The sequence below is a fragment of the Hyaena hyaena genome, unplaced genomic scaffold, assembly GCF_003009895.1.
Source record: "Hyaena hyaena isolate Hyena2069 unplaced genomic scaffold, ASM300989v1 scaffold_79, whole genome shotgun sequence".
Taxonomy (NCBI): Eukaryota; Metazoa; Chordata; class Mammalia; order Carnivora; family Hyaenidae; genus Hyaena; species Hyaena hyaena.
The window spans coordinates 1446541-1467418 of NW_024080711.1; the positions used below are offsets into that span (position 1 = coordinate 1446541).

Below are 20878 nucleotides of genomic sequence, written 5' to 3' on the forward strand. Positions count from 1 at the left end.
TGCCCAAGAATTATTTTGGTTATGGAATGAGAAGAGCTCCAGTATTTCTGATACTGTAGTTAAAGGGACTTGGGGGCTTTGGTTTGTGTTGGTAAAGGTCTCACCTTATAAGTGGCAGTGAATTGATGTACATTTGTTAAATGAAGATTTCTATCATTTAGAACTCAAGGGGGTTTTGGCTTCTTATTTCTACAAGATATAATTAGTTTTCCAAGAAAATACGTCCAAATTGTGTTGAAATAAATTAAATAGTTGACCCCGTATCCTTTGGTCTGTGAAATATCTGTAGCTTAGATCCATGCTCATCACTCTGAACTCATCTTGTAGTATTTCTTTCATTACCTTAGTATTTCTCTCATTACTCCAGTATTCCCGCCTGAGGCACTTAATTAGGCTAGAAACAGATGCTTGCTTCATTATAAATGGCACCAAATTCTGTTTACGAATACAAAATTTCAAAAATGTGTTTGTTTTCAGTACCAAAAAGTTGTTTTGGTATCCCCACTCACTTGGCGAAACAATAAATGTGCTGTTCATTGGTTAATTTGTTTGTTTATGATTCATGGTAAAAATGAGACAGGGTTCTTTTTTTTTGTATGTACAGCTCTCGTTTCCCAGTCACTTTTTAAGGAGGACCATTTTTAAACAAACTGACCCATACAGCCGAGCTTGTCCGGGTTTCGTGAAGTGAGGAAAGTACCCCTATAGAGGCACCCCTATAGGCTCCCTCGGGTGGGAGAGCCAGAACTGGGGGCTGAGGCCTCCGAGTCACTGAGCAGAAAGTAAGACCGTGATTCTCCCCTCTGCAGAGCGTGGTAATGGTGGTCTTCAGTGAAGACAAAAACCGAGATGAGCAGCTGAAATACTGGAAATACTGGCACTCTCGGCAGCATACGGCGAAGCAGAGGGTCCTTGACATTGGTAAGTTGACCTTGACCTCCCTGTGTGGTCTTTGGTAAACCGTCGTGTTGCCATGATGCCAAGGAGAGCCTGGCTGGGACCCATGTTGCTCTTAGGAAGAAATGCCAGGCACGAGTCTGTGCTCTTTTCCTTTGTTAGTACATTTGGTGCAAATCAGGCTGAGAAATCAAAACCAGGGGAAGCTGAGTGCAAAGCATTTTGTGTTCTGTGGAAGTCAGCTGTGCCTCATATACTAATAGTCATACATTTGGATTTGCAAGGACTATGTCAGTTTCTAAAACATATTTCCGTGCCCTCCTGTATTTGGGCCTAACGACCAGTCAGGCTGACCAAATGAACTGTTGTGCCTTTGTGACATGAATAACCTCAGGCTCATTTGACTATAAGGTACCTGGGAAGGTCACACGGCTGGAAAGTGAGTTCTGGTTCTCTAATTCTCCATCTAGTGTTCCTTCAGCTCCAACATGTGACTGGTGCTGATAGTACTAGGTGGGGTCTGGCAAATGAAACCTTTGAGAGAGCTTTTCCAGCAGTAAAGGAGGAACAGATTTGCCAAGTGTATTTTCTGGAGTTTGTGTATTCTTTTTTCATTTTAATGTTTATTTATTTATTCTGAGAAAGAGAGAGAGAGAGCAGGGCGGGGGCACAGCGAGAAAGAGGGAGGGAGAGAGAGAGAATCCTAAGCAGGCTCTGCACTGTTAGCCCAGAGCCCGATGTGGGGTTGATCTCATGAACCGCGAGATCATGACCTGAGTCGAAATCAAGAGTCAAACACTTAACCGACTGAGCCACCCAGGTGCCCCTGAAATTGGTGTATTCTTAAATGCGATGTCTGTTCTCTAGAGATGGGTCGTCCCCTGGGTGGGACTCAGGGTTCAGCCAGGAAAGCAGAGTCCATGCCAAATGGTCCTATGGAGGGAATTTGTTGCACACATTGGGAAGGCTGAAGACACTGGGAGGCGTGCCAGAGATGAGCGACAGCAGGAGTCTGCCGCTGTTCCCTCTAGGGCTGGAGGATCAAATGAGGAGGTGGTGGGTGTCGGTGGAAGTACCCAGCAAGAGCTGGGACCATAGTAGGGCTGCCTCAGCCGGAGCCAATGCCACGGAGGGAGCGCCATTGCAAGAGGAGGAAGAACCACAGAGGAGGCGCTGCCAGACACACTTCTTTAAAGAATGCCAAGAGGGAGGAGGGGGCAGAATGCCCTGCCTTCCCCTGTCACGTTGTCTCCCACCGGTGCTTCCCAAGGGCCACATTTACCCTGAAGCCATTGGGTACATCCCGGCAAATGCAGTTTGCAGGAATCGACGTCTGGGATACACTGTAAGACGGGGAAGTCAGGGATTGGATCTTAAAGTTTCTAGAGATTACTTAAATACACAAACAGTAATATATGTGTTTCTAAGTAATTTTAATGCTGTATGTGCTGCTTTTATAAGAAATAAGTAATTTCTCATCTGGGGGCTTTCTTCTTGCATTTTGCAGAAAAGAGGATGCAGTCACGGTGAGTGTAGGCAAAATGAAGGTTGGGTACCAGAAGGTATCACTGAACCATTGAAAGGTATAAATGAGCCATTGCTTTGATTTCTTACACACTGCAGTGATGGATTTTTTTAGACCTTCCATCTCACCCTTGCTAAGGTCCCATGGCCAGTGGCAGAGAGCTTAGTGACTAGGTTAGGCTTAGAGACTCACAATAGAACATATGGAACTACTTGCTGGTTTAGCCTACACAGTGGTGACCTTCCCCCCCCCCCCCACCCCCCAGTGCACGCCAGCATGGCCACATGGACATCCACACACATCTGCCTCCTATTAGCTAGTCAAACGCATTTATAAATGCTTAATAATAAATCATACACATAATAATAATAAATTTAATAAATGAGGAAACTGAGCCCAGTGAGGCCCACTGGCCCACTTTTCCAAGTGACTTCTCAGATAATTCGTGCAGGAGCTAGGAGGGGACAGTCCTCTTCACCCAGCTCCTAGACAGAAACTCCAAGATTGAGTGAGTAGGACAAGGGGTTTGGAGATACTTGCCTTAACCTGCTTTTGTAGCCCATCTACATAGAACAGAGGAACAATTTTAGTTTATTTGAAAAGTTAGCCTTATAATTATTACCCAAGAAAATGAGAGGAGCAATTAAATAGAAATATGGACCAGGTCCAAATAAGGCAAATAATAAAAGCATTTTACTGGTTTACCTGCTGGTTCAACTTTGATAATGTTGCAAGGTTTACTTTTCTTAGACCAGGATGATGTCTCGGCTCTCCGAGGACTTCTGATCTTATCTCTTATCAGCTCTTGCCCTGCCTTCAGACTTTCCTCCCTTTACACACGCATGGGCACACACATGATTTATCTTTTAGATTTATGACTTTTACTAAGAAGCTTCGTGCCTTTCTTGGGCCCCTTGCTCTGAACCTGAACTTGAGGGGTATCAAATCAGCCCCTTAGCTTCAAATGGATTTTTCTCACCACAACCTCAACCTCACAGCTACTCCCATCGGATGAGGAAATAAGGAAATATGCAAAAAAATCTTATATAATTCTTTCTTTTACTAGATTAAAAAAAATCAAACCATGCACTCCTCTGCCAGTGGATGGTTAACACCCTCTCCAGTGTAAAGGGGGAGCTGATCATATCTGTGTGTGGTACACCACTGTCAGTGGGAGCTCTGGAGTGTGGTGCTGAGCACGTTGTGAACGGTCCACCTTGGTACCACCAGGGGAGTGAGCAATGCCTGCTGAGGGTGAGGGGAGGCTGAAGAGTGCACATGCCATGTACTTACCAGCTTGGGTCGAGAACCTTCTAGTAGCCTAAAGAAGAAAAAGAAGAATCCAGCATTTAAAAATGTTTTACTTTGTTTCACCTCCACAAAGCTGGAGGGTCAACGGGGCCCTCTGGGTAGTGACCTTGAAGCTGGAGTTCGAAACTGAGATGAGGCCTCTTTGGCTAAAGCAGAGATTCATACCCTGTGGTCTTCAGAGTCTGTGGGTGGACATAGGGGAACCTCAAACTCCTTAAATGCAATTTTGTGTGTAGAGGCGTCCATAGTCTTTCATCTCATTTTTCTGGAGGTTCTCGGGGTAATGAGCCATCTTCCAGCTCTCTGCCTCTCTACCTCCACTCCAAGCAAAGCCCACTTCTGTATCTCCTCACTCCTCACCCCCTCGGCACTCATGCACAAGGATTTCTCTCTTGTCTCTTGTGCCCTTTAGTGATGGCTGGCAGACTTTCTACATCCCTCCTGACGCACATTCATCTCACTTGGATTAGAATGTTGGTGGCTCTTTGAGGCTGCTCCTCTTCCCCCTGTACTTCTGGTTCTCTGAGTAGCCCCTCAGTGCTGGTCACCTGATGGGGAGAGGACTCTCAGTGTCCCCGTTGGAGTCCTTCCTGTGGGCCCGTGCAAAGGACAGTGGGATCCTGAGGGCCCAGGGTGCAGGGAATGAGGCTATTCCTCCAAGCACATGCTGCCTTGGCTCCCAGGGTCCCTGTGTCCTGATTGGGGTCCCTAGTGCAGCTGCACCTGCATCACACCAGGCATGGCCCTTGTTGGGCAGGTACTTGCCTGGTACATGGTTTGTTCCCACACTTTTGCAAGTCTTTGCCTGTTGTCACCTTATCAAAGGGACCTTCTCTGTCACATTACTTAAACGGCATACCTTCATCGCTCTCCAGCCCTTTTACCTGTATTTTACTGCAGTGTTGATCATGCTATTTATGTATATACTTTTTTTTTTTTAATTCTTAAAGTTTTATTTATTTCTGAGAGAGAGACAGTGTGAGCAAGGGAGGGTCAGAGAGAGGGAGACACAGAATCCAAAACAGGCTCCAGGCTCTGAGCTAGCTGTCAGCACAGAGCCCGATGCAGGGCCCGAACCCACGAACTGTGAGATCATGACCTGAGCCGAAGTCGGACGCTTAACCGACTGAGCCACCCAGGCGCCCCTATGTTTCTGTTTCTTATTGTGTCCCACTTCTACTAGAAGGTAAAGCCCCTGAGGTCAGACACTCGTCCGTTTCAGCACAGGGCCGGAGACATAGTGAGTCCTCAATAAATGAATGAATGAGTGAGTGAATGAACGAATAAATAAAGAAATGTGTGGATAAAACTCTTATTACACTGACAGAAGGCAGGCCTCTGGAAGGACTGAACTGTGTCTGAATTATATCTTCCATGTGTTCTGTGTCTTCTGTGTACCAGGATCTTTCATATAGAAACATTTTGTCCTTCAGTCCCCCAAACAACTCTAAAAACTGATGTAGTGAATGGCTAAGAATTTTGCCCAAGGTCATGTACCTGATAAGTGGTGTAGGTGAGGTGGAAACTCAAGAATGCTTAAGTTTGCACCTCTTGTTTTTTTTTTTTTTTTTTAACTACTCTCTGTCCTCGCTCTGCTGTATATCGTCTTTGTATCTCAACACCTAGGTAGTTCTTGGCCCCACCAGGCCCCGATTACTTGTAGATTGACTGCAGACATCCATTACCTGACCTTGCTGATGCCCTCTCTAAACCTTCCTCTCCGGACGTTGAGAATGTTTGGAAGTGGGACTTTTTGGCTGCTGCTAATTCTGACATTTCTGAAGGCCAGTTCAGATATGTGGTTCTTGTATATTAGGCCATAAACGATCTTGTGCGGGGTGAGGGGAAGGAAACATCAGCAATTAGTTCTTACTTGATAAAAGTAAAACAAACACACAGACTTTACCCCAAGTGGCTCTTGCTCCTTTCCAAAGCACATGAGCAGAGTCCTCCAAGCCTCACAAGTTCTTTCTTGTGAGCTCGTTGAATAACAATTATTCCAGGTCATAAATGAGTTTACATTCTGCAGCCCAAGGAGCTTTTCTGTGCCAGTTAGACCTGAGATCTCCTGTATGGAAGCAGCGCTTGGATTGTTTTCTGTTGTTTGTTTATCTCTGATTGTGAACATCCCTTTGTGATATGAGTTAGTGCCGGTCCCATGTTAGTTCCCACCGGCTTGCAGAAAGGCATCGTTATTGCATATGCATTCAACAAACATGCCACACCCTTTGTTAGGAACTAGCCATTCACGGGTAATTAGGACAGAGCCCCTGTTCTCAAACTGCTCTCAAGAAGATGAATGGCTAAGATGTCACACAGTGAGTGGCATTTGGAGAAGCACTTCCTGGAGGAGGTGTTTCTGAGACCCCTCAGGGAGGACGATGAGGACATATGGGGTCAACAGGGTAGGGGAGTGTGTGGCAAGCCAAGGAAATAGCACACGAATACACAAGAATCCAGGCAGAAGAACCAAAATGGGATTGGAAAATTATTTTATAAAGTCTGCTAAAATAGTTAGCAAAGATGGGAGGGCTGGAAACAGTCATACATACTAGTAAGAGTGTTCCTTGTTGGACTTAATACAGACAGTAAGGTGAAGGAAGGAGGTCCTGAGGAAATGGGGCTGAGGAAATGAGGAGGGTTTGGGAGTTGGGGAAAGGAGGGGAATCTTCGGGCAACAGGGATGTGAAACATTGATGGGTTTGCTGGCCTCAAGCTCGAAGGGAGGCCTGGGCAAGCGGTTTGCATGTGGTACAGGCTGAAACTCCAGGCCTCCTATTGAGGGGGATCCAGCCTGATAGAGTGCGTGGGGGTCCAGGCCCTGGAAGGCTGCAGGCGTTAGAAGGCCATTGACTCTTGTCGCCTGCATCCCAGTGGCAACCTTGGCCTGCAGGGGGAATGTTGGAGAAATGCTATCCCAAGAGCTTTGCAAAGGGGCATCATCGCAGCAGATGCTGAGGGCAACGAAGCTCAGAGTGTTTCCCTCTCTGTTGCTTTAACGCTGTCTTGACTTCATAAAGTCTCGTTGCGCAGTTTTGTTGGGGAGATATTCAAGTGTGTGTGTGTGTGTGTGTGTGTGTGTGTGTTTGTACTCTTTTTATATTGAGCTGTAGCATGCATACCTTGTTTTTAGTTTTTCTATTATTGAACAGAGTGGATTTTAGAGATTCAAGAATATGGAAGAGAGGAACAATAAAATTATACCTACATATTGTCATTCATCCAAGTGGCTGTATTTCGATTGTACCTCAGTTTTCCCAGGTTGCCCATAAGGAGTGATGGAGGGGAGGGGAAGGTGCAGAAGTAACAAACAAATAGTATAATGTGATGACATGGCATTTCTCTTTAACGAGTTGCAGTCCTTGAACTCAGTGGCTTTGGATAACCATTGGGGGTTTTTAGCAGCATTGTCGTGGGATGATATCTGTACAGAGAGTTAATTCCAGGGCAGCATCGTGGATGGAGTGAAGTGAGGGGAGACCAGCAGTGGTCTCACTGGTCTCAGTGATAGCCAGGGGAATGGTGGCGTGCCCCCCCCAGAGGAGTGAATTGTGAAGGGGAGGTGCAAAGTTATCCCAGGAACAAGAGACAGAGTCTAGACCCGATAGAACCTCCATGATGACTGGCTGTGGGGATAGAGGAAAAGGAAAGATCACAGAAACAAAAGTGTGGCTTTGCTAACTAAATGGGTGCCCTGCTCCAAGGGAGGGGTGTTGAGAGTTGCTTCACAGCCAGGAAGTGCAGGCTGTCCGTGTGCGGTGTGTCCAGGAGTGTGATGATTTTGAGGCCCCGTCTGCACGTAGCTTGAAGTTTCCCAGGACTCATTGCACAGTGGAGTCATCTAGTTTTGCACACTGTGAGCCACTTAAAAATATTTTACATGAACCACAAATGACAAAGTGAACTGGACTACATATCAGGCTTATTTGAACCATGGATAATTCCAAGACCACTTTCTGGGGAAGGCACATACTCCTCTTCTTCCCTTTCATGGAGGGAAGAAGAGTCAGAGGAGGTTCCACAGCTGAAATTAACTTTACAGAATGAGAGCCAGAAGTTACAACAGATCAGTTGAGGCACATTCACATATGGTTTCTCTCTACCGGACAGAATTAAGAACTATTTTACCACCTTACAAGGCAGATGTTTGTGGGTGGCGTGGGTTGTAATGACAATGACACTGAGGTACAACGACACTGACTTCACAAGCACCTCTCAATACGCCTCATTACTTTACCGTCACAACCAGCAAACCATTATTGATATAAATTTGTGGCTAATTGTGAAATCAACAATTTGTCCTTCATTCCCTCTCTGTTTTCAATTTCTATTCACAGTCATCTTTCCCTGTGTCCAGATGTGTCTGTTACATTGTTAAAGTGAATTCTGTAGTTCTCCCAGGCAAATAGCAGCAGGCAGTTGTAGTTTACCTGTGATTATTAGCGTGTGATTCTGGGATTTTCATCCGTGCCCTCATGCAAATCTCTTTTTTTAGCACCAGTTTTTAAATGCCCCTTTTATGTCAAGGTAAAGCTTTTCTTGAAACCTTAATCCCAATGAGATGGACACATTTCCTGAAGTTTCTTTGTGGGCTGAAGAAAAGCCTTTCAGAAGACTCTCCAACACAGAATTTTGCTGACCGTGGTGAATTACTCTGCTTAGCTGTTCTGTGCAGGCTTCAGAGCTCTCTTCAGTCTGGTATCATATTCATCTCAGATAGGAATTGTGATTAAAATTAATGTGTGTTTTTTTTCTTGGAGTTTTCTAGAGGAAAGACCAATACCATATGATTTCACTCAAATGTGGAATTTAAGAAACAAAACAGAGGAAAGAAAAGTGACAAACCAAACAACAGAGTCTTAACTAACTGTAGAGAACAAACAGCTGGTTCCCAGAGGGGTGGTAGGTGGAGGATGGGTGAAATAGGTGTACAAGATTAAGAGCACACTTATCTTGGGGCGCCTGAGTGGCTCAGTCGGTTGAGCGTCTGACTTTGGCTCAGGTCATGATCTCACGGTTCGTGGGTTTGAAGCCCGTGTCGGGCTCTGTGCTGACAGCTCAGAGCCTGGAGCCTGCTTCAGATTCTGTGTCTCCCTCTGTCTCTGACCCCCCCCCTGTTCACGCTGTCTCTATCTCTCTCTCAAAAATAAATAAAACATTAAAAAAAAAAAGAGCACACTTATCTTGTTTAGCACTAGTAATATATGGAACTGTTGCATCACCGTATTGTACACTTGAAACTAATTAACACTGTAGTTAACTACCCTGGAATTAAAATTTTTTAAATGTTTCATTTATTTTTGAGAGAGAGAGAAAGAGACAGCATGAGCAGGGGAGGGTAAGAGAGAGAGGGAGACACCTAATCTGAAGACAGGCTCCAGGCTCTGAGCTGTCAGCACAGAGCCTGATGTGGGGCTCAAACCCACGAACGGTGAGATCATGACCTGAGCTGAAGTCGGACGCTTAACCGACTGAGCCACCCAGGCGCCCCTTAATATTTTTTTTAAATGAAGGTTAATCTTAGTGGAACTTGAGCAGCTGTAGGAATTGGGTTTGTGGTTCAAATTTAGTGAAAGAAAATCCATGTGAGGGGTTATAGTTCTTGGAATGTGTCTGTGTCTTACAGCAGTTACCAAAAAGTCATCTCTTTTGTTTGATTAGAAGATACTGCCCATGGGGTGCCAGGGTGGCTCCCTCTAACACAACAGCCCCAAACATTTTCCCACCTAGAGGATACTTCCAGACACTTAACGTCCACCTCTGGTTTATAAAAGAGAATAGAACTCTTTCTCAGATCATGGTACCTTATCATTAATAAGAGACGTGAGAATTGCCATTCCATGAGAAGACATTCTAGTCTCTCTCAAAGACTCATTCTTGTGTCTAGCAGCCATCAATGTCAGAAATAAGCTTCAAATATATACAATTGTACTTTTGAGTTGCAGACTGAAGACATTCAAACACAAGCTTACACATGTGAGTCACCCTCTGCTTTTAGGGAAGTGCTACAGCCACAGTTACTGAAAATTCCTTTTCACCATCAACTTTGGTTAAAAACATTTCTGTGATAAAAGTGTAGTAGGCCATGAAGGTTGTATATTGTAAATCATTATAAGGGGCGGCTGGGTGGTTCAGTCTGTTAAGCATCTGACTTTTGGTTTCGGCTCAGGTCATGATCTCACGGTTTGTGGGTTCCAGCCCCGCGTCAGACTCTATGCTGATAGCACAGAGCCTGCCTTCTCTCTCTCTCCCTCTCTCTGTGCCTCTTCCCAGCTTGTACTCTCTTTCCGTCTCTCTCTCTCTCTCTCTGTCTCTCAAAGATAAATAAACATGAAAACATTATAGAATGCAAGTACTCTTTAAACTTTATTCAGGCAGAACATATTGATTTTCAGTAATCATTGAGCCACTGTGGGTTTTCATTTATTGCATTGCATGTCTCAGTATGAGTCCTAGAAACTCATTCTTTTGGGGACAACGGCTCTGGGGAGAGTCACTTCCTTCTCAGCATGTGTACTCAGTATGACCTAGCGGTTCCTCCCACCTCCCCCCAGCAAAGGGTCCAGAACGGAGCCAGAGTTCATAAACTGCACGTATGTCCACGCCCTGATTCTTGGAGACTCCCTTTGAAACTATTGCTGGAACTTTCTCTTTCCTTCCACACCATGTTTCTTTAAAAATGGTGTTCACTAGCCCACATCCTACACTACTAGTGTCTCTCCATCCAGTACAACCTTTTATTAAACAAATCTTTTTTTAAGCTTATTCACTTATTTTGAGGGGGGGGAGGGGTTGAGAGAGAGAGGGAGAGAGAGAGAGAGAGAATCCCAAGCAGGCTCCACGCTAGCAGTATGGTGTGCAATGTAGGGCTCAAACCCATGAACCATGAGATCATGACCTGAGCTGAAGTTGGATGCCTAACCAACTGAGCCACCCAGGTGCCCCTATTAAAAAGAAATCTTAGTGCCAAATCTACAGGTCCTTTTCTGCCCCTCACTAGTTTTCCTAGTTACTTCAAACTTCTCCTTTGTTCCTCTCTGGGGCGCTCCTTGCCTAGAGTGTCTCTCCCTCCCTCCTTGACCTGGCAGACATTTTACCTCTTACGACCTCGTTCCTCTGTCCCCACTTGGGTGGGATCTTCCTAATCTTTCCAGTCAGAGTCAGCTGCTCCCTCTATGAGTTTCAGTTTCTATCTAGTCAATAGCACTGTTTCACTTGGTTCGTCAGTATACATTCTGTCCCTCCCACTAGGTGCCGAGCTTCTTGAGTGGAGAGGGAATTTTTTTAACCTTCCTATGCCCTGCACCTGGTACAGAGCCTGGCATAGAATAGATGCTAAACCAGTGTTGACTAGCTGATGAACAGACTGCTATGTATGGTTTTGTGTTTGGGTAATAACAGTTATGGTAAGCAGGCCCGTGTCTAGTTACCCGGAAAATCATGCTGGGGTTGTACTTTCTCCTCTTCCATGTTGAAAGGATACTTTTTGGTAGTATTCTTCAGGATGTCACAAGGGTATATGTGCATTTGGGATTTTAATTATTTATATTTTAAATATTAATCAGTTATACTGTAGTCATTTCAATGAAACTAGTTTAATGACTAAGACTAACTGCTAACATAAAAATAGAATACATATACTAATAAACCAAGGGAAATGACTCATTTGTAACTTAACTAGAAATGACTACTGTTTAGTGGAAGCAAACACATGGGAAATTGTTTCAATGCAGACTTTCATGAAAAAAAAAAACTAGCTAGATTTGGGAGTTAAGAATTATAATGAATGTGGCCCTTGATCATTTTTCTTTACTGCTCCTGGGAAGTGTGTTTACCTGGGTCTAGGATATTATCGTTGACCAAACCTTTCCCTGCAAAGGGTTTCCTTACTGCTGATCATTTAAAAGCCCTGAGTGGTTGGCCAGAAGGAATGCTTCAGAGAGGATTAAAGCATGGCATGGAGGCTTAGAGACCTCTCAGAATCTTAATAGACCCTCTGTACTTAATACGGCAAAAAGCTTTATTTCCCATTTTACACCCCCTGCCCCCACATTTACTGGGCACTATACTGTCTTTCCTCTGCTTGATGGGACCTTTTCTGTATCTTTAGCTACAGAAGACCATGCTTTCATCTCAGACACGTAATCTGCACTTTTATTTGATTTCATGTTTTTTGTTTGAGGCTTATTTCTTTTCTTCATAGATGTTTTTAATGAGACTCCAGGTAACCTGATAGTCTCACATTTTTTAGTATTATTTGATTGGCTTAAAAGTTACAAAAACTACGTGGACATACACTCTGATAGTTTCGTGAGGCTCATCTATTTACGGAACAAAACTACAGAACTGCCATTGTCTGCTATCCTTCAACATGTACTAGGAGCCTCTCTCTTGCCGCACGGTGCAGCAGAAACAAACGTACGTCTCTGCACTACCCCCAGGTGCGAAATTAGGCAAATCTAAAGTTTTCCTTCTTTGTTTACACAACCTAAAACTTGCCAAGAGAAAGTTTTTCCACAATTAAGTTAAGCGCTTTGAGGTTGTAGAAACCCAAATAAGGGAAAGCTAATCAGAAGAAGAGTCTTTGAACAGGCTCCCAGGAATGCAGAGCCACCACTAGTTTTTCTGCTTTTGAAAAGACAAGTATTGAAGTGAGTGAGCATGATCTTGTGAGGTAGGGGCTGCTATTATCTGCATTTCACAGATAGGGAAACCAGCTTAGTGCAGCTATGCAGATTTTCTTAGGTGGCTACTGATCTTATTGAACTCGTAACAACATTCCCCGGATGCTGTGGTCAGCATCACAAGGGAGAGTAGTAACAGAAGCAACAGCTTCCCTCCTTTGAGGATAGGTTTATCTTAGGGAAAATAAATTATATATTTTTCTTTTATAGACAGGTGGGCAGGGGCAGAGAGAAAGGAGAGAGAGAATCTTAAATAGGCTCCACATTCAGTGCAGAGCCCGATGCGGGGCTTGATCTCACAAACCGTGAGATCATGACCTGAGCTGAAATGAAGAGTTGGACATTCCACTGATTAAGCCACTCGGGTGCCACTTGACTAAATATATTTAAGAGAACTAGAATTTCAATTTTGAAATGTTATCTAAATCCTCTAATAATTGGTAGAAAGTAAATAAACAGGCATGGCAACATGAGTCATTCAGGTAGCAGTTAATGCAGAAGTCATTCATGTAACAAACTAAAATAGCTAGTGGGGTCCTCCCACCCTGCACCCATCGCACACATAACAGACTCACCTTCCTATGTCTGTTAATTAATTTGGTATGTGTGATGGGGCAGGTTAAAAGGGGGTTAAAAGTGGATGTGGAGGGAAAGGAACAGTTGTGCACTATTGGTGGGAATGCAAACTGGTGCAGCCATTGTGGAAAGCAGAAGGGAGGCTTGTCAGAAAATTACAAATGGAACTACACTATGATCCAGTAATCGCACTATCGGGTATTTACCTAAAATATACAAGAACACTAATTCAAAAGGATATATGCACTTCCATGTATGGCAGCATTATTTACAATAGCCAAATTATGGAAGCAGCTCAATTGTCCATTGATAGATGCATGAATAAAGAAGATGTGGCGCGCGTGCAAACACACACACACACACACGCACATGCATATATATGCAATAGAATATTACTCAGCCATAAAAAATTGAAATCTTGCCATTTGCAGCAACATGGATGGATCTAGAGCAAAATAAACCAGTGAGAGAAAGACAAATACCATATGATTTCACTCAAATCAAATTCACTGGAATTTAAGAAACAAAACAACCAGAGGAAAGAAAAGTTACAAATCAAAAACCAGACTCTTAACTATAGAGTACAAACAGCTGATTCCCAGAGGAGTGGTGGGTGGAGGATGGGTGAAATAGGTGAAGGAAGTTAAGAGCACACTTATCTTGCTGAGCACTCAGTAATATATGGAACTGTTGAGTCACCATATGGTACACTTGAAACTAATACAACACTGTATGTTAACTACACTGGAATTAAATTTTTTTTTAAAAAGAGGTTAATCTTAGTGGAACTTGAGCAGCTGTAGGATTTGGGTTTGTGGTTCAAATTTAGCAAAAGATAATCCATGTGAGGAGTTATAGTTCTTGGAATGTGTCTGTGTCCTGTATCACCAGTTACCAAAAGGTTGTTTCTGTTGTTTGAATGTTTTCGATCTGCAACTCAAAAGTACAATTAACTGTATGTGTTTGAAGCTTATTTCTGACATTGAAGGCTACTAGGCACTAGAATGAGTCTTTGAGAGAGACTGGAATGTCTTCTCATGGAATGGCAATTTCTCAAGTCTCTTACTAATGATAAAGCACCATGATCTGAGAAAGCGTTCAGTTCTCTTTTATAAATCAGAGTTGGTTTAACTGGGACGTTAACAGTGTCTGGAAGTATCCTTTAGGGTGGGAAAATGTTGGGGGCTGTTGTGCTGGAGGGAGGGAGCCCCATTTGTAGGTCTGAGATGACTACAGCAGATTGGCCCCTGTGGGTAGTACCATCTAATCCTGTGTGCCTATAACTTCTGGTCCCCACACCTATCCCTAAGAGTGTTAGTAAATTAAGTAACAAGACGAAGAATGGAAAACTAAAGGTAAACATGAGTAGTTCAGGCAGTATCCAAGAATGAATTATTTGCCAAAGCACTATACATGTCTTCATTCACTCATCAAGCTGTCAGAAAGTACCAGGCACTGTTTTTCAAGAGACAAAATAGTTAGATGAAAAAATTGACTGAATCTAAATCTCACTGAATAACATAGACTAATAAGAAGAGCTTAATTTTAAGCCCATCCGAGTTTATTTAAATTCAGAGCTAGAAGCCTTGGTGCCTAAGTAGGTACTGTATAAGCATATGTGTTTTTGTGCCTATACAAGGATATGGCTTAGTCTCAGTTTGAAATCAAGTTTACAGATCAAAGCCAGAATCCTTTGAAAAACTGAAATCAGAATACAAAGCACTAGCCTACATGGAACACAGTCATAGGTTACCGTGCAAAATGCTCTTCTTATTGTAAGTTTATTATCACTGCAGTTGAAAGCTAGAACATTGGCTAATAAATTCCTCTGCTAGAAACAGAAAGATGAATCAAACACAAATAAAATGTTAGGAGAGAATTCCAAAAAAAAGGAGAATTCCAAAATAGATTCCCTCTTAAATGATGTGTGTGAACACATAATCAACCATGAAGAGTAAACAGGAAAAATGTTTATATCCAGCTTTAATACAAAGTCACTTTATATTGGTCACATCGTATAAGTCACAAATTATGTCTTTATAATTTCAGCCATTATTGTTTCTAGGTTATGTATGGAAAGGTGCTCATTTGAAAGGTCGTGCGTCACAGAAATCAGAGGACTCTGGTTTTGTATGTAAACAGAATTTCTTAGGTTCCAGTCCCAGATTGGCCGCTTAAAAACTAAGTGATTGTCTGGGAGAGGAGGTACTTAACATTTTTGCCAGTTTCCTTTTCTACATGGTAAGGATAATTTTAAAAAGCTACTAGTCAGAACTGTATGAGGTAATGTTTGGTAAGTATGTATATTTAGAGCACACTGGCTCTCAAAACTGGTGGCTGATCCTATTATTTACTCGGGCCAGGACCAAATGATGGAAATACATTTAGAGCCTCTAAAAACCAGCTCAAGTGTCAACACACTTGAGGAAATCCAAGTTCCCTCCGACTAGGGAAAAATATGATAATGGATATAATGAACTCATTTATGTTCTTATGAGTCATTCAGGCTTTAAGAAGCTGCTTTGATTTTGAAAAACAAAAAAAAATCTCAAAACCTGCTTGGACTAGGGTTTATTTACTCTACCTATTTTAAGTCAGAGTGAATACTTCTAGAATGACCCTCAAATGTTTCCGGAATTTGAGCTGGTTCTATGCGGTCTTCTAGACAGAGGGAAGCAGATGTTTGAGGACGGGTGGAGGGGATACCCTAGGGGCCAGTGTTGTTCCTCTCACCCACTGAAGGGTCTTCTTAGAGATTGTCTCCCTTTTGTAGATAAGACAATACACGTTCAGAGAGGTTCCATAACTCACTCAGTCACAGGGCTTGTTGAGAAGAGGACAGAAATTAAATTTGGGTCTGTGTGTCTCCACCCCAATGTCCTTTCTTCCTGTGTTTTGGACACTGCCTCATAAATTGGCTCCTCCTATAGTCTGTCTTTTTCTTTTTTCTTTCTTTCTTTTTTTTTTTTTTAAGAGAGAGACAGAGCATGAGTGGTAGAGGGAGGGAGAGAGAGAATTTTAAACAGTCTCCACACCCAGATTGACGCAGGGCTCAGTCTCACAACCGTGAGATCCTGATCACAGCCAAAATCAAGAGTTAGACGCTCAAGTGACTGAGCCACCCAGGCGCTCCAAGTCTTTGGCTTTTTTTTTTTTTTTTAAACAAACAACCTCTTCTTAGGCTGCAGGGTATGCACACTGAATTGGCAATAGTGCCCTCAGCCATCTTCAGCATTCCAGGGCTCATTATTTCACTAGCCCAGACAGAATCCACACCTTTCGGAAGAGAAACAATTTTTATATTAATTATACCATTCCTTTTCATCTCCAACAATATATACAAAAACTAATTAAAAAGGATAGTTATAATTTACCAAGCACGTGAAACTTAATTAAAGTGAGGGAATTAACAGTAACTTTCACGGCATTCCAGAATCATGCTTACATATACAGTTTGAAGAAAACTCAGCCTACAAAAGTCTGAGTCTAAAAACCGATTAACAGACTGCCGATGATATGCAAAACATAAAAGAATAAGACAGCAAAAAGGATTCACCATCATGCTTTTCACAACAATTAAAATAGAATTGAATCCCATCATTTCTCCGCAGAATGTAACTTGCCAGAAATATAGATGAAAAGCACAGCTCATCCGCCCATGCTCAGAAGGTCCTTCGCCAAAACACTGTAGTTGGCCATCTTTCTCCTCAAACCTCTTGTTTACTCAGAGGTGCTAACTGCTGAACTTTTCTTTCCATCTTCATGGTGCCTTCGGGATATGCCTTCTTTGCTTCCTCTCCACTCCAGCACTCAATCCTGCCCTGCTTTGTTGAGGAATTTACAGTGGTCCCAAAGTGTCCAGTCTCTGCCTCATGGAACTTCCCCAAGTGCTTCTCAACCAGCTAGTTGCCATGTAGGATGTGCTGTGATTTTTCCCTATAAAGTATTAATATCTGGTGACAACTTATTGTTTAATTTGCAAGATTAATGTAGGCAGTGATTAATAGTATGGCCCTTAGCAACAGACAGACCCAGATTCACATCATAGGTTGGCCTCTTACCAGCCATGTGATCTATGAGCCACTTAACTTCTCTGTAGGAGGATGATGCTAATACCTACCTCACAGAGCAGTTGTGAGGATTAAATGAGCTCGTGTTGGTAAAAGACTTGGCACATGCTTGGCACTCAGTAAGCTCTTGGTGTATGGTGGTTATTGTTATCCCAAGAGTATTTGCATTTTAATGTCATGAGATGACAATATCCTTACCCAAAGGGATGGATGTTTCAGGGTAGGATTCCAGGCATGAGAGCAGGCAGGCATCTTGGAGCAAGTGCTACTCAGGTCTCATCATGTAGGTAATTGCTTTGTTCTCCTATATGTGTGGTTTTTATCCACTCAAGGGGGAATCATTGTCACATGGGTCTCATCGATAGTTGATAAAGGACCTCAGTGACAGATGTCACTTTTTCTAAGACTATATGTGGACTGAATCAGGTGCACCCAAAGGAGTCAATCATTTCAGTTTGCCACAGAACAGTGCTGCCCACAGGGTAGACCCCAAACCAGCAGCCTCAGCCCCATCTGATGGGAGCTTATTAGAAAGGTACAGTCTTTGTCACATCCCAGACCTAGTGAATCATAATCTCTGGGGGTGGGCCTGGACATCTACATTTTCCCACAGCACTGCAGGCAATTGTGGTGCTCCCCGACATTTGCGAAGCACTGCTATAGAACACCCACACAAAGCCTTTAAGCTTTGGGAAACCAGGAATATTCACTCTACATCTTTGGGGAGCATCCTACAGGCCCTAGAGAATGTGTATGGCTGTGCATTTCTATACGCTTTACTCTGACATTTTAAGGACATATACAGCCTGAGAGAGGATCCTGGAAAGTTTGACTCTCACTAGCAACATGACATTAACAATGAGATGAACTTCACTCTTATCTTATTTCATTAGATAGACTCCCATTTCTTCCGTGGTTTCATTCTTTTTTATGCTTCAGATTAGTTGTGTACTTTAGGGTCATTCTTTTGTGTATAAGTTATTGATATTAATTAGAACTACTTTAGGGCCACCAGGGTGGCTCATTCAGTTAAGCTCTTGATCTCAGCTCAGGTCTTGTTCTTAGGGACATGAGTTCAAGCCCCACGTTGGGCTCCATGCTGGGCATGAAGCCTACTTGAAAAAAAAGTAAGAACTACCTTTAAAATTCAGATTAAATTAGCATACTTTTTTTTTAGAAATCTGTTTCAGCCAATTATAATTTTGTTCAAACGTGCTGATTTTTGGAAGCATCTAAGCCATTTTCCTATTATATCCTCATTCTTTTTAGATGTTAGTTAGTATTCTATAGTTATTTACAACCCAGGGTACAAAACATGTAGTTTTTATGTTGCCTTATCTTCTTTTAGGGGGGAAAAACATACACTCAAAATGCAATATGTTCAAAATTAAGTGCTTTATAATTTTTTTTTTGAGTGGGTTGATTACTTTTCAGCTCTGGTGGCTATTGTGCAAGAACAGGTGCTCAAATCACCTGACGTCTAGTCATAGAAGTGAATCCCAGGTGCAAGAGGTTGAATGGTGACCTCAAATAATGCTCTGTCCGTGTCCTAACTCCGAGAACCTTTAAATAAATAGGACTTTATTTGGGAACAAGAATTTTTACAGACGTCATTCAGTTGAGGTTCTCAAGATGAGGTCATCCTGGATTAGGGTGAGCCCTAAATCCAATGACAAGTCCTTAGAAGGGAAGAGAAGAGGGGAACAGACACAGAGACACTGACGAGAACACCATGTGAAGACAGAGGCAGAGATGAGAAGGATGAGTCTATAAGTCAAGGCACAATAAGGATTACCAGCCACCACCACAAGCGAGGAGAAAGACATGAGACCTATCAACCGTCAGAGTCTCCAGAAGGAATGAACCCTGCCAACACCTTGTTTGGGAAGTCTGGCCTCCAGAGAATGAATTTCTGTTGTTTTAAACTACCAACCTTGTGGTAATTTGTTATGGCAGGAAACTAAGCCTATTTGCCAGCTCATTTACAGTACCTTTTACTAATGGCAACTATCAACATCTGCAAAATTTGGGTTTAAGAAGCTTTTGTGAGGAAATAAGGAAGGCTTAGTAACAGGTTGCTGAGTTCCTGTTACTATACTATGAGTCATAAACCCTTAAGCAAACAACAGTAACACAGTTTTCAGAAATGGGAGATATAGCTATTAGCACTATCTTCATTGGACCAAAAAAGCATGTGGACAAGCCAACATCGATGTGCGTAAGCTGTTTAGTTTTAGAAAACTTGCGTAGTCCCGAATGATAGCAGAGCTATTTTACCATCTGTAGGAATGGCTAGAGATTAAAGATGAACAGACCTTTCTTACATTGCATAAGGTTAAACAAGAAGGTGTGAGATCAGTCTCAGGTTATGTATTTGATTTAGAATACTTGTGTATACATTCATTCATTCATTCATTCACTTGCCCCATTATTCAGCAGATTTATGGAGTATGTCTTATCTGTATGATGTTAAGCACTGAAAAAATAGCAGCATTTAAGAGAAGTTCCTTGGTCTCATAGAACAAATAGCTAATAGGAAATGCTGATAATAAATAAGTAAACAGATAAATAAAATATTGGCACATGGTATGAAGGAAATAAACAAGGTAAGGTAACCACTCAGTAAAAAGTAGCCTTACCAGTGTTTTGGGATTTTGTTATTGGCATAAAAAAGCATATTAAACGTAGTTGTGTTGTTCATTTATTTGTCTACTTATTTATGTTTTCTCCTCCTGGACTATAAAAGCCACATGATCAGGGACCTAATCGTGTTTCTTGCTGTATCCCCAGCGTGAGGACACTGCCTGGTACATAGTGGACACACAATACATATTTGTTCAATATGTTTATTTGTTGATGAAGTGAATATGATAGAAACTGACAGAGGCCCTATGCATGATTAGGGGATGCAGAGAGCATTGGATTTGTATTGCATTTGTATTTAAGAACCTTGGTCAAAGTGTTTGACCAAACAGCTTTGTTTTGTCTACATTTCTAAATATGACATTTGGTTATTAAATGTTAAAATTCACCTTGGGGCACCTGGGTGGCTCAGTCGGTTAAGTGTCCGACTTTGGCTCAGGTCATGATCTCACAGTTTGTGGGTTCAAGCCCCGCATTGGGCTTTGCGCTGACAGCTCAGAGCCTGCTTCGGATTCTCTGTCTCCCATTCTCTCTCTGCTCCACCCCACTTGTGCTCTGTCTCTCTCTAAGATAATAAACATTAAAAAAAATTTTTAAATAAAATTTCACCTCAAGCTGTTAAAAAATGCTTATCAAGCACTTCAAAACAAAATTGCAAGGTTGTCTTTTAAAACAAATAGTTATGAAGAATTAAGGAACTCACTTTCTTTAAATTTAGCAGCTACTTCCCCCTTCAAAATTTTAAGAGATTGGCTGGTCTGCTAAAAGCACAGGTTTGCATTTAAAATCATCCCAATTAAAGCCATAAAGCCTTATTCTAAATTTGTAGGACATGACAATTGTTTCCCTTTGCTTTCTGTTTTTCTCTAGCTTTAAATACTTACTTTAAAATTGATAAGAAAATTTGAATACCCTAAGAGAAAAATGAGCAAAGGGTAGAACAAGAAACTGTTGCCATACAATGAGAAACATGAAATCTGGCCATGTGTAGCAACATGGATGGACCTTGAGGGTGTTATGCTTAGTGAAATAAGTCAGGCAGAGAAGGACAAATATCATATGTTTGCACGTATAGGAGGATTAGGAGGAACTTAACTGAGGACCATGGGGGAGAAGAAGGGGAGAAATGGTGGGGGAAAGGGAGAGAGGCAAACCATGAGAGACTCTTGAAT

General features: G+C 42.4%; 1 protein-coding gene across 3 annotated transcripts in view; it reads left to right on the plus strand.

Moving 5' to 3' along the window:
• Positions 1-20878, plus strand: part of GRHL2 (grainyhead like transcription factor 2) — a 170802-nt gene that overhangs the window by 82849 nt on the left and 67075 nt on the right. For all 3 annotated transcript variants that reach the window (XM_039233823.1, XM_039233824.1, XM_039233825.1), the window contains exon 7: positions 810-921. In XM_039233823.1, the coding sequence (XP_039089754.1) occupies positions 810-921 (112 nt within the window). The remainder of the gene's footprint in view (positions 1-809; positions 922-20878) is intronic.